This window comes from Aspergillus lucknowensis (assembly GCF_044049455.1).
Source record: "Aspergillus lucknowensis strain CBS 449.75 chromosome Unknown BJX67scaffold_40, whole genome shotgun sequence".
NCBI classification, from domain to species: Eukaryota; Fungi; Ascomycota; class Eurotiomycetes; order Eurotiales; family Aspergillaceae; genus Aspergillus; species Aspergillus lucknowensis.
This window is the reverse complement of record NW_027263584.1, coordinates 75820-89865: the sequence shown is the minus strand read 5'-3', so window position 1 is coordinate 89865 and position 14046 is coordinate 75820. Positions and strand designations below refer to the sequence as shown.

At 51.3% G+C, this 14046-nt stretch overlaps 7 protein-coding genes across 7 annotated transcripts; 3 read left to right on the top strand and 4 right to left on the bottom strand.

Annotated features, from left to right (window-relative positions):
- BJX67DRAFT_220412 (PHF5 family protein) lies at positions 1-908 on the top strand. Its single transcript, XM_071025738.1, has one exon. It carries the CDS (start codon positions 254-256, stop codon positions 578-580), a length of 327 nt encoding a protein of 108 aa, XP_070883440.1. The 5' UTR covers positions 1-253; the 3' UTR covers positions 581-908.
- On the bottom strand, positions 697-2083 carry BJX67DRAFT_389970 (twinfilin; the record flags this gene model as incomplete). Its single annotated transcript, XM_071034573.1, has 4 exons — positions 697-929; positions 986-1237; positions 1314-1951; positions 2065-2083. 4 exons carry the CDS (start codon positions 2081-2083, stop codon positions 813-815), a joined length of 1026 nt encoding a protein of 341 aa, XP_070883439.1. The 3' UTR covers positions 697-812.
- A 682-nt stretch (positions 2084-2765) lies between these two features.
- BJX67DRAFT_220363 (putative succinate:fumarate antiporter (Acr1)) lies at positions 2766-4287 on the bottom strand. Its single transcript, XM_071025735.1, has 5 exons — positions 3992-4287; positions 3895-3942; positions 3793-3842; positions 3533-3731; positions 2766-3473 (listed from the first exon to the last, which is right to left on the bottom strand). Exons 1-5 carry the CDS (start codon positions 4047-4049, stop codon positions 2860-2862), a joined length of 969 nt encoding a protein of 322 aa, XP_070883438.1. The 5' UTR covers positions 4050-4287; the 3' UTR covers positions 2766-2859.
- A 1284-nt stretch (positions 4288-5571) lies between these two features.
- Positions 5572-7116, top strand: BJX67DRAFT_220375 (uncharacterized protein). Its single transcript, XM_071025736.1, has 2 exons — positions 5572-6445; positions 6505-7116. The coding sequence occupies exons 1-2, from the start codon at positions 5724-5726 to the stop codon at positions 6998-7000; spliced, it is 1218 nt and encodes a 405-aa protein (XP_070883437.1). The 5' UTR covers positions 5572-5723; the 3' UTR covers positions 7001-7116.
- Positions 7016-8771, bottom strand: pex26. Its single transcript, XM_071025734.1, has 2 exons — positions 8162-8771; positions 7016-8106 (listed from the first exon to the last, which is right to left on the bottom strand). Exons 1-2 carry the CDS (start codon positions 8587-8589, stop codon positions 7233-7235), a joined length of 1302 nt encoding a protein of 433 aa, XP_070883436.1. The 5' UTR covers positions 8590-8771; the 3' UTR covers positions 7016-7232.
- Positions 8772-9161: 390 nt separating this feature from the next.
- Positions 9162-13096, top strand: BJX67DRAFT_373833 (ribonuclease H-like domain-containing protein; the record flags this gene model as incomplete). The annotated part of the gene is made up of 8 exons (XM_071031452.1): positions 9162-9396; positions 9459-9551; positions 9602-9828; positions 9876-10515; positions 10564-10973; position 11818; positions 12071-12738; positions 12794-13096. The coding sequence occupies 8 exons, from the start codon at positions 9162-9164 to the stop codon at positions 13094-13096; spliced, it is 2577 nt and encodes an 858-aa protein (XP_070883435.1).
- Positions 13097-13342: 246 nt separating this feature from the next.
- On the bottom strand, positions 13343-13979 carry BJX67DRAFT_383711 (cysteine-rich PDZ-binding protein; the record flags this gene model as incomplete). The annotated part of the gene is made up of 3 exons (XM_071033507.1): positions 13343-13428; positions 13511-13634; positions 13746-13979. The coding sequence occupies 3 exons, from the start codon at positions 13977-13979 to the stop codon at positions 13343-13345; spliced, it is 444 nt and encodes a 147-aa protein (XP_070883434.1).
- Positions 13980-14046: the final 67 nt, after the last annotated feature.

Genomic DNA, 14046 nt, shown 5'->3' with positions numbered 1-14046 from the left:
TTCCAGCAGGCTCTGCACGGACCAATTGCCTGATATGGCCAGCGGAAGGGGCGACTTTTGGTCCAACCTGCCAGGACTTCTTTTCTCCTCCCCTCGCTTTCCAACGGGTTCGATCGATCAGTCCTTCGGCCCATTTATAATCAAGACTGCCCCGAAAGACTCAGGCTTTCATTGATTGTCGCGTTCGATCTCTGCGCTTTCAGTTTCCCCTCCCTCTTTACCACTCTTCTCTCCGGCCAGCAACTTGAGCAACATGTCTCGCCATCACCCCGATCTCGTTATGTGCCGCAAGCAGCCAGGCATCTCTATCGGCCGTCTGTGTGACAAATGCGACGGAAAATGCCCCGTGTGCGACTCATACGTGCGTCCGACGACCCTGGTTCGCATATGTGACGAGTGCTCCTTCGGGAATTACCAGAATAAGTGCATTGTTTGCGGTGGCGAGGGAATCAGTGACGCCTTTTATTGTTTCGAATGTACCCGGCTGGAAAAGGATCGAGATGGCTGTCCGAAGATCATAAACCTGGGAAGTTCGAGGACGGATCTATTCTACCAAAAGAAGAGTTTTCGGAATAATTGATCGACTGGCTCTCGGCTCTGTGTTTCTCGTTAGTATATGCGGCAAGGCCTACGACTGGGTGGCGGTCTGGCTGTCCTCTGTTCTATACCACTGTTTCTGCAGGGGCATCTACTCTCGACATGGCTGCAGGTGTTTATCATGGAACTTGGGCTACAAGAGAGGGTGTTTAGCTGTTCTACGCTCAACAATCCTATAACATGACCAGCATCCTGGAAGCGACACCTAACGTGGTCTACCTACCTGGCCGCCTAGGCTTTGCAAATCCCCGCCTGAGACCGTCGTTTTGTGGCGGGTTGACCTCTTCGTGAAGCCTTTCACCTGTGATCTCGTCAGGTGAGCCGGCCTCGATCTGCCGTTCTTGTCAGGATATTCACAAATCAATCGCATGTGTTGGAGTCACTGTACCTTCTTTGAAACCTTCAGACCTTGTTCCTCAGCCAGCTGGAGCCCGTACATCCGCGAACTGGCGTATAGCATACGCTCCTTAATCGAAGAGCCTGATGGGCAAGTATAAATGAAGATCACTGCGTCGGACTCGGGATAGTGATAGAACGTGTACCTCGGCGAGGAGGAAGAGATGTGTGTTTGGACTGATTCGGGGTCGACTCCGGACTCCGCGGCAGCAAGCTTCAGTGTCTCCGTCGGAATGTCAATGGCCTGTATTTGACACCCGAAGATTTACAATTAGCATGATTAATCGGCTTAGAATTGAAGATGGTCAGAGAGAACTCACCACCTGGACTAGTCCTCCCTGTTGCAAACGTTGCAGCGCGGTTTTTGCATCCTCATTTACCTGCATTTCGATGCGCATCCGGGATGGTCCCCTTGAAAATGTTCCTCCAATCCCAATATCCCTCTTGGGAGTCCCACTACGCGCATCCTCTTCTGCCCTACGCACTGCCTCCAACTCCCTCTCCTTCTCACCCATCAGATCCTCCCGCCGATACCCGGCCGGTGTAGCGGAGCCATTCTTCTCAGCGTCCCTCTCTCGCCAGGCCTCCTCACTAACGACTTCCTCCACCTCGGTTGCGAAGATCGTCTCCCCAAAATTCTCGCTGCCCAGTTCACGGACCAGGGTTGCCCGCGTGGACGCAAAGAGCGTCTTCGCACGCACAACAGCATTGGAGGGGATATACGTCAGCGCAATGAGCGAAGACGACGCGGACTCGGGTCGTCGGATAAGCAGATAAATCGGGGTCTTCGGCTCAAGGACGGACGACAATTGCGAGAGGGAAGGGTAGAAGGCTCCGGGGCTGGAGAAGCGGATCGGAGCGAGCGGGGTCAGGCTCTCGGAGGTAATTGTTACAGGGAGACAGAAGGCGGAGTCATCAGATGCGAAGGTGCTGAAGGCATCGTGGAGCTCTTGTGAGACTGTATTCAAGTAGTTAGCAGAAGCGTTTTGTTTGCAGGTCGTCGTGGGAGGGGTGGGATGGGACTGGCGAAGTGGGGGTTCACGAGGATGACGCAGAGAGGTTGGGATGTACCTGAGATTCCGGACTGCATTTTGAATTCGACTCAGGCTGCAGAGTTGCCTTCTCGAACAATGATAATAATGGTCGTATGGCCTGTGAGACCAGCAGTTTGGTCTCGGGAGAGGGGGCAGAAGCGGTGTGTTTGGTTAGCGGGGTTGCGAGGGGGCCGAGCTGGGGCCAAATAAGTCCGCATGTTCAGCCTGATCGCCCAGCATTCGTTGCCTTAGAGATAATATCTGTTCGGCACAGGAACAAGCCTTTCGTTGTGACTATTGGCTTGAAGCTTGCCCGAAGTCGAGCCTGAGGAGTCCTGAGGACGGTTGTGGGAGATATCCTGGACGTCAATTGCGAACATAACTGGGATTTATGAATAGTTATAAGTAAACATCTGGCTATATAGTGGGAAATAGAGGAGTAAGATACAATGACATATGTATTGATTAACCTGCTTCTTACCTTGAACATAGAAGAGTTGCGCGCATTACTTGCTCCTGCTTAGGTAGTTGGAAATATACTGTGAGGGTGATTTGAACCGTCCATGGTTTCCTATGAGTACCCGAATCCAGGATTGAGAGTATTGAATCTTTGATTCCGTGCTCTATGAAGTATATCCCGCACATCGAAAATATCACAAAGGAAAAGCAAAACAAACAGGGAGATATATACAATCCATCTTCAATCTTTTAGCCTCTCCAAAGCCAACCTTGCCCTAACCAAAGGGCTAAGATACAAGACAAACTCGACAAGACAAGCAAACAACGCCGCCATGCTGGTATCAAATGCTTTTCCTTTCAGAGAGTGGAAGACCTACTCCTCATACTTCCCGCCCACAAACGACCATTTCGACGCCTCCAGCTTCCCCTTCAGGAACTCGTACACCGTAAACGTCACAGCTTGCCCGGGGGCGACACGCATAACGCGCGGTGTGATGCCCTTGTAGAACGCCTTCGCGCCCTCCTGCTTGAACATGTCCCGGGCGATGCTCAGAATCCGCGACACGGCGCTCTGCCCGGGCTCCGCGCGCGACTTCTGCAGTCTCGTCTTGATCGTGTCAATGGGCGCATTCGAGAAGGGTCCTACGGCGCCGGAAATCAACCCGATGATGGTGGTCTGGTATGAAGGGAGCTGGGTGTTCGAGTATTCAGGCTGCACGCGCTGCAGGAAGGCTTTGAGCTCCGTGTAGGCCGTGAAGTTGGCGGCTTGGTTTGTACCCTGGCGCAGCGCGGTTAGGGAGACGCCGCGGTAGAGCGCGGAGAATCCCTCCTCCTTGATGACCGTGAAGAGAGCGTGGGGAGCAGAGCGGTATTTGGGTGTGTCGAGTGGATCGGCCAGGGAGTGGTGTTGTGCTTGGAGGCGAATTTTGACGACTTCCATGGGGTTTACCACGGCGACGGCTTCGGTTACACCTGCGGCGAGACCGGCTGCAACATGTTAGTACCCTGTATCCAAATCTTTAGGTGTAGGTTCTAAGGGGACTTACCGAGGAAAGTAGCCTTGGAGGTGACAGCTCCAGTTTCCTTGTCCGCGAGCATCTGCTTATAGGACTCGTAGGAGGTGAATCGGATGGCCATTTTGGGGATGATGCCGCCCAACACAGCGCCGAGACCCTTGTATAGACCCATTGCGGTTTCCTTCTTGACGATATCAACGCCGGTGGTGACGAATCCACGAGGTTTAATCTGCGTGACGTTAGAGGCTGCTAAACGATATCTATACCGATTATACTCTGGAGGTACTTACACCTGGCGCAGTAGATCGCCGCGAGAGCTGCATTCGGACTTTGATGGTATCTAGAGTCGTTGTAAGTGCAAGCTCAAACGAATCGAATTATAGGGTTTGTACCTAGGGGATGGCACACGAGGGCCTCCATCATACCAGCACCACCACCAGCTGCTTGCGATTAGTACTGTCGCATTGGAACTAGTCGAGGTAACTCTACCGATCAAATTGACGGCTGGGGAGGCTGGTTTCTTGCCATTGCCTCCTTTAGCAGACATTGTGAGCTCAAGTATGGTATGTAGAGTTATTTCTTTTCTTTTCTTTCCGAGTCCAGCCCAGCAACGGCCTCAACGCGCAACAAGCTTCAGACACTCTCTTCACGAAAACACAAGAAAGGGAAAACAAAAGAAAAAGAGAGAGAAAGACAATTCCCTCTCCGAAATTATTGAAAAGGGAAGAGTCACGAGGGCAAAAGCGACGATATCGGACGTTCACAAGGTGATTCACCAGGTGTGAGGACGGAGAGATACGGAAGTATAAGTAGTGACATTTACCCTCGGCTGGGCCGAGGAAGTTGAAGCTCTGGGGATAGGCAAGGGAATTGGGAGTCAGAGCTCTCGGGAAAGGCCATCAGGGCCCGGGTTTCCGGTCCCAGTGGCGGCTTCTACCTCAGCCTCTTTGGCTCGCAGCAGCTCTGAAGCTGAGGCGAGGCCGCGGGAGTGGAACGGGGAAGCGGAGAAGGGAGGAAGGCGAGGATGGACAAGCGGAAGATATTCGACCGCCGATTCAGGCCATTGATATATCTTTTGAAGGTTTTAAAGAAAGAGCTTACCAGTGTGGCCATGCTTCTCGTCACCCATTACCCCTTGCCCTTAGACTCAACCCCAGAGCCTTGCCTCAGACCCCAGAGTCGTGACTGCTCTAATTCGGTCCCAGGGAACATGATCTAATCGACCAAACAACGCCAAACTCAACTCGAGCCACTGCTCTGGGCGAAACAGAGAGGACTCCCGCTCTGGAGGGATAGCCCGAATCTTGGAAGAGGGCATCTGCATGTGAAAGCCAGGAAAGACGCGTGGTCATGGGAGAGGTAAGTCAAATCGGTCTGGATCAAACCCACAAGCTTGTGATTGCACGCCCATTGCCAAAATTCAGGAGCTTGAGCCTCTGGTTCACTTGAGTCAAATGCGGGCAATACGGGAGAATCCGGGCGCGAGGAAGAATGACGTTGAGTGCAACGTGCCGAGGCTCATTCCGCTCTGGGAAGTGCCGACGGGACGCCGATGACAGAACCAGCCCATCAGTTGGTGTTGTGCGGGGGAGCTGTATCGGAGCTGTCGCGAAATTGGACATTTCACTGTGATTAATTCCGCTGCTGGAGACAGAACCAAACTGCTTGAGGGCCAGGTCCTGTATAGAAAGTTTGTCGGCTCATATTTTATCCACACCTTTTTCCAAGTCAGTGCCTCAGGCAATGACGCCTTGCTGCACTACATTCCGCGGAGTATACTCTACCAAATGGTTTGCCGGATGGAATTCAGAGAGCCGTACTCTATTTAGCTGTGCTTTATATCCCTCAGAGGCGAAGCAGCCGCCAAACTTCATACTCGAAGCTTGAGTGAAGAAATGCGGACTTATTCCGATCATTGCACACCACGGCTTGATGATAAAGATCCTGCGATCCTTGTCACATCAGCACCAGACTTGACGGAAAGCACGAAACAATGATGACTTACTCTCTGTCACCAGTTTTATGTTAGCGACACTGGAGCACGGTTCAGCGGCCAATCGTTCTGCCTGTCAGCCCTTTATCGTTTGCATCGGCGGATTCGCCGATCTTATGTTCAGCCAAAGCCGACTCCACAAAACTTGACATGGAGAATACAGGCCGCAGAGCAGCCAGAGGAAAAATCAGAGGTCTGAATGAATAGACACACTTGTCTCCCTCCGCCATGAGCATCTCAGAACCGCAATGGAAACGCATCGTCCGATTCATTATCGCTCAATGGATGATCATTGGCATCGGCGTTGCCTGCCTCCTCGCATACTTCTTTCCCAATGTCGCTAAACACGGAGGCACCATCCATTCGGAATATACTGTTCTCTACGGTGCCGTCGCGATTGTTTTCCTGGTTTCGGGCCTCAGCATTCCTCAGGAGAAGCTTGTCCGGCAACTCTTCAACTGGCGCCTCCACCTTCTCGTCCAGATTACATCGTTCCTTTTCATCCCTGCGCTCGTCCTCGCCGTCGTCCAAGCCATTATTACTGGCGACAAAGATGCACGGATAGATCGCGCTGTGTTAGCTGGATATGTGTTCACCGCTTGTATTCCGACGACGATCGCCTCGAATGTGGTTATGACGAGGTCGGCAGGAGGAGATGACGCTGCCGCATTAGCGGAAGTCCTCATCGCTAACCTCTTGGGGCCCTTTGTGACGGCTGGTTGGACGGTGACGCTGTTACCGAGCTCGAAGGAATTTGACGTCTGGAGGAATCAGGACGGAGATCTCACGGGGATGTACCGCGATGTGTTCAAGCAGTTGGGTCTTGCAGTGTTGATACCTCTGGCCGTGGGCCAACTGGTGAGGTTCTTGTGGTCTGAGAGGACGGCGCATGTGATTCGGAAGTATAAGATTGCAAAGCTAGGGTCAGCGTGTATGCTTCTCATGATTTGGTGAGTTTTCAGCCTGAGAGCTTGATGAAGTATGGCTTTTCTTATGGCCTTTCTCGTAGGACAACGTTCTCGTCGTGTTTCGCGACAGGTGCCCTCCAGGGCCTTTCGACGGAGAGCCTCGTTTTCGTTGTGCTGTTCAACATCGCCTTGTATATTTTCCTCACAGCCGTATGCTTCTCCCTCGCCCGGCCGCCCCAGAGCTTCTGCCGTTGGACAACAATTGGCAGATGGCAGCTGTTCAAAGATATTCCCCCTGTGGAAACCATCGCCGTTTGTTTCTGCGGTCCTGCCAAAAGTACTGCCTTGGGTATTCCCTTGCTATACGCAATGTGGACGCCCCTCGACCTGTTCATCAAAGCAAGAACGTCTGTTCCTGTACTGCTATACACGACGGAGCAGCTGTTCGTAGCCCACTTCTTTGTTCATGCGTTTCGGAGGTGGACGCGGCGGCTCGAGGGACGCCGTGGACGTGAGGAGGAAACTGTTGGAGACGGAGTGGAAATGACCGATCACCAGTCTGCTTCTCTATCAGTAGGGGAAAGTGAACCAAAGTGATGTTTTGACACGTGATACAATGCTTGTTTATGAATCTATTTGATGAAAGATACCCGATAGAATGTCCGTAGCATTTTCAGTCAATTTCAGAAAGAAGGATATAGAATTTACAGGTCGAAGTATATGTAAGACAGACCTAGCCTATGAAACAGGAATCGAATGAGGGGGCCACATAAACATAATAAGAACGTGATGGAGTACGGAAAGATAACCCAGAAGATAGAAAAATACATCATATATAGCTCACCTTCACGCCCATTCCGACAGTGCCCCTAACCTTTTGCCAGCCCGTTCCGGCTATCCTCCGGATCCGCTCACGAACGTTTGGCCGGTTCAGCGCAAAAATAAGCCCCAGTAAGAACAAGAGTGATCGGACAAACCACAGAGGATTGTTCGATATTGACTTCCCCAAGTACTGCACGAGATTCCGTAGTACAGTGGCAAGCGCCTGCGATTGCCTCGCTCGAGTCTCGGGTTTCTCTGGTTTTTTGAGATTCTTTGAAGTGGAAGGAGAAAGGGCTGCCCGCGACGAGGAGTCGGCTTTGGTGTTGCCCGCCTTCTCAGCACTCCTTTTACCTTTGGTAGTCCCATTAGGGCGGTACTTCTCAATCCCGTAGTCCACCTCGCTGCCACTGCGTTTATGACTCTTCGATTGCGCGGCTCGCTCTGCGGATGCAGCGTCCTCTGCCCTTTGACGCTCTGCCTCCTGTATTTGTCTCTCTAGCTCTGCATCTTTCTCGCGCTGCAACGCAGCTGCACGGAGCTTGCCTTGCTCTCTCTCTTCCTTAAGGCCGTCTAGCGTTTGGAGGAAGACATCCTTTCTCTCTTCGTCGAGAACCTCGCTAAGTCTGATAAATTCGCGGGCGTAATCCCATTCTTCATTCCTGGGAAGTACATGGAGAATAAATAGCTCAATTAGCCGAACCCGAGCGGTGAGGTCTTTGGGTGTATCAGTTCCACCGTTGACGCGGTGCCGCTGTGAGTTTGTGGGGGAGTTTAGATGCTCTTCGATGTCTAGGTTTGGTTGTCCATACGAGGAGAGGTAGGTTTCGAGTCGCTGCTGATTGACCGTTTGTGAGGGAGAGTGGTTGAGGAGAAGGGTACCTCTGGAACGTAAAAGCTTGTTAGTCGCCATTGAGAGAGTCCATTATATTCACTCACAGATTGTATACGACCTCCGCATCAACTGAGCCCTCTCGGCCCTGGTAACCGGTCTGAACAACTGTTTCCCAAATACCCCCATCACGAACTTGTGTAGAGATGGCTTTCCACTCTTTCTGTCCAATTATCCTTTTGCCCTCTTCTGGTCCTAAATCGATAATAGCGCTTAGAAGTGTGATGTACAAGTTCCACACTTTAATTCGCCAGGTGGGAGGAACTGTCGCAATCGGGGCGACCGAGCTGTCACCATTGACCTCTTGGTCGTCGTTCCCGCGGTTGGCAGTGATCACAGGTTCTAAAGAAACGAGGGCTTCTTGTAATCTGCGCGTCAAAAAGAGCTGAGAGGCCTTCTTGTAGGTTTTCGAGCAGAATTTTGAGGGAGAGAGTGAGGACGTGGACGCCGAGACGGACGATGCGTCGTCGGCCATGTTCACGGCCGAAGAATGGGGAGTGTGGAGGGAATGGGCAAGAAAAATCGACTATAACGGCGCTAGAGTGCAGCGATAGAGATGGGTATCGACAGAGGAAGTGAGTCGAACCTAAGGAGTAAATTCATTTGGACCTTGAGGGAGTTGCGCTGAGTTGCAGACAGAAGTCAGGCCGAGTTGCAGCTCCGGTTGGTTGCTTTCCGTTTCCCTCGGTTCGGTTTCAGTCTGGGGTCAAGTCACGGGGCCGGGCACGGGCCGGGCACGGGACAGTAATCCATCTCCTTCTCTAGACCTCCTGTTCTCTTCTTCGCTTCAACTCCAGTCTCCCTGTTTAGGGAGTGAGTTGGAGAAGGTGCTTTACTCTCATTTCCACTTGAGAGCTCGTACAGATTCGAAGGGATGATGCCTCCCATGTGACACATGCCTCTCCCAGAACTCCAAACCGTTGATACCGTGTATTTCCGCGACACAAGTAGCTCAAGCTTGGAATATCAGCTGAAAATATTTGCACTTGATTAGCGTCTATCTCTTTCCTATTGCATTGCATAATTCGTCCCTCGCTCGCAGCCAGCATGGATGTCACTGCGCAGACATTTCCGTATCACCTCCCGAGGATACTGGAGGACCTTGCATCTTCCGCCTTTGTGGCCATTGATCTGGAGTTCTCCGGAATTGCAACTGCTCCACAGGGCAGAGCCGGACCACCGCAAACCTTACAGCAGAGGTACCAGGAAGTGAAGGAGGGAGCTGACAGGTACCAGATTCTGCAAGTTGGTTTGACCTTCTGTCACGAGGATATCGAGGCAGGTCAGGCCTACTATGTCTTTGTTTCCCCAACCCCAGAGACGACTTGCTGAAATCCTTCCTAGCGAAATACACTCTAAGGCCGTATAATCTGTATCTCAGTCCAATTATTGACCGTAAGCTGGACGTTGAGCGAAACTGGTCATTCCAGAGCAGCGGTATGGTATCTGCTCTTGTCCTCTGCGCAGAACTGATTTCAGATGTCCAGCGGTCGAGTTTCTCTTGGAGAATAAATTCAACATGGACTCCCTGTATCGAACGGGTGTGCCGTATATATCGAGAGAAGAGGAGGAAAAAGCCATATCAAAAGCTGTCGAACGGCAAAATCGCACTCCTACAAGTACATCGCTGGATGTCAAGGATACCGACCACGACTCACGAACATTCCTCAGCCTTGTCCGGCAGCTTATCGATAATTGGCTTGCCCTTGGTGATGTAGACTACCACCTCTTCCCGGTGCGACCTTTCTAATCAGTTGATAGAAACGCGATGACTATCTTAATATTCCGCCACCCACTCGTCAAATCAAGTCCCAAAAACTCGAGGCAATGCCCTCTGCGCTGAATAGATTTCAGAAGAGACTGGTGCATCAGGTTGTCGAGGTAGAGTACCCGTCTCTTGTGACCATCGGGAGACCGACGTTCGTCCAGATCATCAGCTATGACGAAGACCGAGAGAAAGCCGTACGAGACAAAAGGGTGCAATGGGTACGAGAACGAATCTGGAAGGAGACGGGATTCAGATGGGTGGCGGAGGCACTCGCGGGAGGCGACCTCTCCCGCCTCAACCCTCATTACTTTTCTGGAATCAAAGCGAACTCTTCCCGCGGTGAACAAGCTAAATCAGCCGTTAACTTTGCGGACGACTTCAAGGAGCGGCTGAAAGCTCACCGGCCCGTCCTGGTTGGCCACAACCTCTTCATGGATTTGGTATACTTCTTTCGATGCTTTTTTGGACCCTTGCCAGAACGGTTGGACGATTTCCAGTCCATGGTCCATGAGCACTTTCCTGTTCTCATCGATACGAAGTATCTAGCGACACATGACTGTGGCTCGATCAATCCGACATCTTCTTTGCAGGAGATAAATGACAGTTTGCTGCAAACACCGACTCCAGTTATTAGTGTGTAAGGCCAGACTTAGTGGGGAGCATGAAATTAACAGATGCCAGGTATACACCCACACTTCGCCAGATATCATATTCAGAAAATAGACCATGAGGCAGGCTATGACAGCCTGCTCACGGCTCAAGTCTTCATCAAGCTTTCAGCGCAACTTGGTGCACGAGACCAGACGTACATACCGACGGGATTGATTTCGACCAAAGCATCTCATTCAACCGCCTTCAATGACCTTAACAACCGGTTTGCCCGACATCGGGTTCCGGGGACGAGCGAGGGATCTTTGGGTTCTGGGCCGGCTGACAGTGAGAGCAAGGAAACGGTAGAACAAAACGAGAAGTTTCTAGTAGGAGAGAGCCTTGCGGGAGACGTATGGAGAGCCAATAAGAAACACTTGGTCCCAAGACAGGGCTCTCAATTCTGGAAAACCTATGGCAACAAGTTACGCGTATTTGGAACGGTGGAGAGGCAGCTCTCGCTAACTTAACGTCTTTGAAAAGCAAGGAACGAAAGATGCTATAGTCAATGTTCTCAATTGATTGTTTCTCGATATGACAGCATCAGGCGGAATAGGCCTTCTGATTCTCTTTGTACGGACTGACGCAGAGCCAATGGATGTACAGTGGGGGGGGAGAGAGGAAATATGCTTGACAGGCCACGCTCCGATTGTTGTGAGACCAACTTGCAATAGACTACGCTAGGATACCTAAACTAGGTAGATGTAAACGAAACAAGCAATGGGAAAAAAATACCACTGCTCATTGGGATTGGTGAAGATGGTAGGAGCCATGAAGGTGCGAGCTGCAGGGAGATTCAAGATGAGGAGTCGCGGAGGTCAGCAATCAGAGGGATGAAAGCGGAAGTAAGTTGCTAACTAAGGTCTACGAGCAATATTTATACCTGCGAGGAAGCCTGCGATAGACCTTCACGTCAATCATATTAGGGAAGAGCGATTGAACGAGCGAGGTGAAAAGGAACGAAGTGAAGCGATATTCTAAGAGGAAGAGTCTCACTCCTGCATACTCAGCTCTGCGATGCCTCTATATATTATGGCTGATGGTCGACGTAGCAACATGGTGAAGAATCTGAACCCATTCTGTGTCAAATTGGTTATGTGCGCAGCGTCTATCTAACAATACACCTTGGATTCAAGAAGGTACCGCTAGCGAAAATTGCCGCAAGACACTCTCTCTGAGCACCGGAAAAATGATCGACTGGTTGTGGAAGAAGTTGAACGCAGTGATGATAAGGAATGGTGCTGTGAAGAGAATGGAAAGCAGGAGGCACAGAAAAACTCGAGAAAGGGTTATCGGTCACATGACTATCTAAACCTTAGTCGGATTAGCGCGCGGCCCTGAATGTTCGGAGCAAAACAGGTGACTGCCAACTTTTCTTGCTTTGGGAAGGTCGGAGTGAGCAGTGTTGACGACCGCATCGACTCCGCGCTCGGGAGATGTCTTCAGGATCTAATGGCGCCAGGCGCATAGTCTCCGTACTGCGTACGCCTACCCAAACCAAAGCCCTGTGGAATTTCTTCTAACGATAACCGGTTTGCAGGACCCTCGATCGCAGAACAGCGGGTGTGCAGAAGCTGTCAAGAGACACTTGTCCGCCGCAATTATGCCTCAGCCTCTACGCCAGTCTCTCCAGAATCCTCCTCCGCAACTTCATCCACATTCCCCGTCGTGAAACCCACCTATACCATCAACGCAGGCGTCCTCCTTTCTCGCCCGCCCCAGATCACACGCGACCTCACCGATTTCGAGAAAGCATTTTACTTCTACCAGAAACGCCTCAATGAGCGTCTAGTACTCCCTTTTACAAAGTACTTCTACTTCAAACGAGGAACGCCCGCAGATGAGGACTGGAAGCGTAAAGTTCGCGAGCGCCAAACCGCCGCGCGTGATATCGGCAAATACAGTGCGTACTCAAAGGAGGCATGGAACGATGAACTGCTCGTGGGAGCGCCGGAGTCGGACCCGGACCATCTTGTTGAGACACTTATTCAGGATGCCGAAAGCACGGCCAATGCCACTTCCCAAGATACCAGCAAGAAAGAAGAGATCCCTAGGCCGTTTCCGCGGGTAACGGAGGCGGATAAGAAGGGGGATACACAGAGCCTTAACAGGGCTCTTCAGAGGACTCTCTATCTGCTTGTTCAGTCTAAAGAAGGATATTGGAAGTTCCCTAGTTCTCCTGTTGTAGCGGATGAAACTCTCCGATTGGTATGCCTATCTCTACTCCTCGGCTGTGATCCTGCTAACTCCTGCGTTGCGCTAGGCCGCTGAGCGTACCCTCGAACAGTCCGCTGGTGTGAACATGAACACTTTCATGATTGGATACCATCCTGTCGGCCACTATGTGTACAACTCGCGGAAGTCTAAGACCGATGAGGCAACCGGCGCTACCATTGCCGGCGAGAAGACGTTCTTCATGAAGTCACGCATCATGGCAGGACAGGCTGATCTTTCTGCCAACGTGCAGAACCTCAAGGACTTCAAGTGGCTGGCAAAGGAGGAGATTGCGAAGTTCGTGCTACCCCCGTATTACGCGAGCATCAAGAACATGCTTGCCGAGCGGTAATTTGACCTCGCTTGGGTGGTGTAGACGAAATGGAGTGAGACTGGGCTGAAAGTTGTAGGATAACCCCGCTCGTAAGATTTGCATATATTGGAGGTTGCCATGCCATGTATAACTAGTTCATCAATATTTATTCCAATTCTATTTATACAATTTGCTCTGAATAACCCCCGTCAATCCTCACGCCGAACGCCGCACCGACGTGAAAATAAATAATCTGTCATCGTGAGAAAATATAGTAACTGATAATCACTTTAAATTGAACTTTTGCCCTTGCACAACGGGCTGATCCTTCGAGGATTTCCCACTCAAGCTTTTCCCACACATCGGACACGCTATGCAAGTCAGAATGCCTTCCACATCAAAAGGAAATACGCCGAAGAGAATTAAAGTATACGAGGAAAGAGAGATACTCACCGTTCTTCTGGTACGCACACCGTTGGCAATACTTCCTTCCCTGTTCCGTCTTCGTCTTGCACATGTCACACGAAGACGAATACGCCGCATAGGGATTCTTCGCTTTAGCGCTGAGGAGTTTGTTCTACGCCGCTCTTGTGTCAGCCCGCAAATCCCATTGCGACGCAACATGTTCCAGAGCATGCAAAAAGGAAAGAACTAGAGGGAGCCCTGGAGAGAAGGAGGGAAGACAGACCTTCGAAACACCAGTGGCCCCCAACGTCGGCTTCGCCGTACTCGCCGTAGCTGTGCGCGTGCTTGCACTCCCAGTAGCAGCCCCAGCACCAGCACCGGCCCCGCCTCCAGACCCAGCTCCACCACCACCTAGTGATGTCGATGGGGAGCCATAGTACATTTCGCTTTTGCGCTTGACGCCTGGGGTGGCTAGTTCAGTTTGCTTGAGCTTTTTCTGGCACTTTGCGCAGACCATCTCTGGTTCTTTTGCTTTAAAATCTGGATTTTAGGTGTTGATTCTGGTGGACCAGTGTTATTTTGGA

What these genes read in the sequence shown, in the direction of transcription:
- BJX67DRAFT_220412 (XM_071025738.1), top strand. Translation starts at nt 254, where the DNA reads ATGTCTCGCCATCACCCCGATCTCGTTATGTGCCGCAAGCAGCCAGGC.
- BJX67DRAFT_220363 (XM_071025735.1), bottom strand. Translation starts at nt 4,049, where the DNA reads ATGTCTGCTAAAGGAGGCAATGGCAAGAAACCAGCCTCCCCAGCCGTC. An exon ending in CCTCGTGTGCCATCCCCTAG is followed by an intron (nt 3,843 to 3,894) that starts GTACAAACCCTA and finishes CAACGACTCTAG; the next exon opens with ATACCATCAAAGTCCGAATG. An exon ending in CTCCAAGGCTACTTTCCTCG is followed by an intron (nt 3,474 to 3,532) that starts GTAAGTCCCCTT and finishes AACATGTTGCAG; the next exon opens with CCGGTCTCGCCGCAGGTGTA.
- BJX67DRAFT_220375 (XM_071025736.1), top strand. Translation starts at nt 5,724, where the DNA reads ATGAGCATCTCAGAACCGCAATGGAAACGCATCGTCCGATTCATTATC. An exon ending in TGTATGCTTCTCATGATTTG is followed by an intron (nt 6,446 to 6,504) that starts GTGAGTTTTCAG and finishes CCTTTCTCGTAG; the next exon opens with GACAACGTTCTCGTCGTGTT.
- pex26 (XM_071025734.1), bottom strand. Translation starts at nt 8,589, where the DNA reads ATGGCCGACGACGCATCGTCCGTCTCGGCGTCCACGTCCTCACTCTCT. An exon ending in GCGGAGGTCGTATACAATCT is followed by an intron (nt 8,107 to 8,161) that starts GTGAGTGAATAT and finishes TTTACGTTCCAG; the next exon opens with AGGTACCCTTCTCCTCAACC.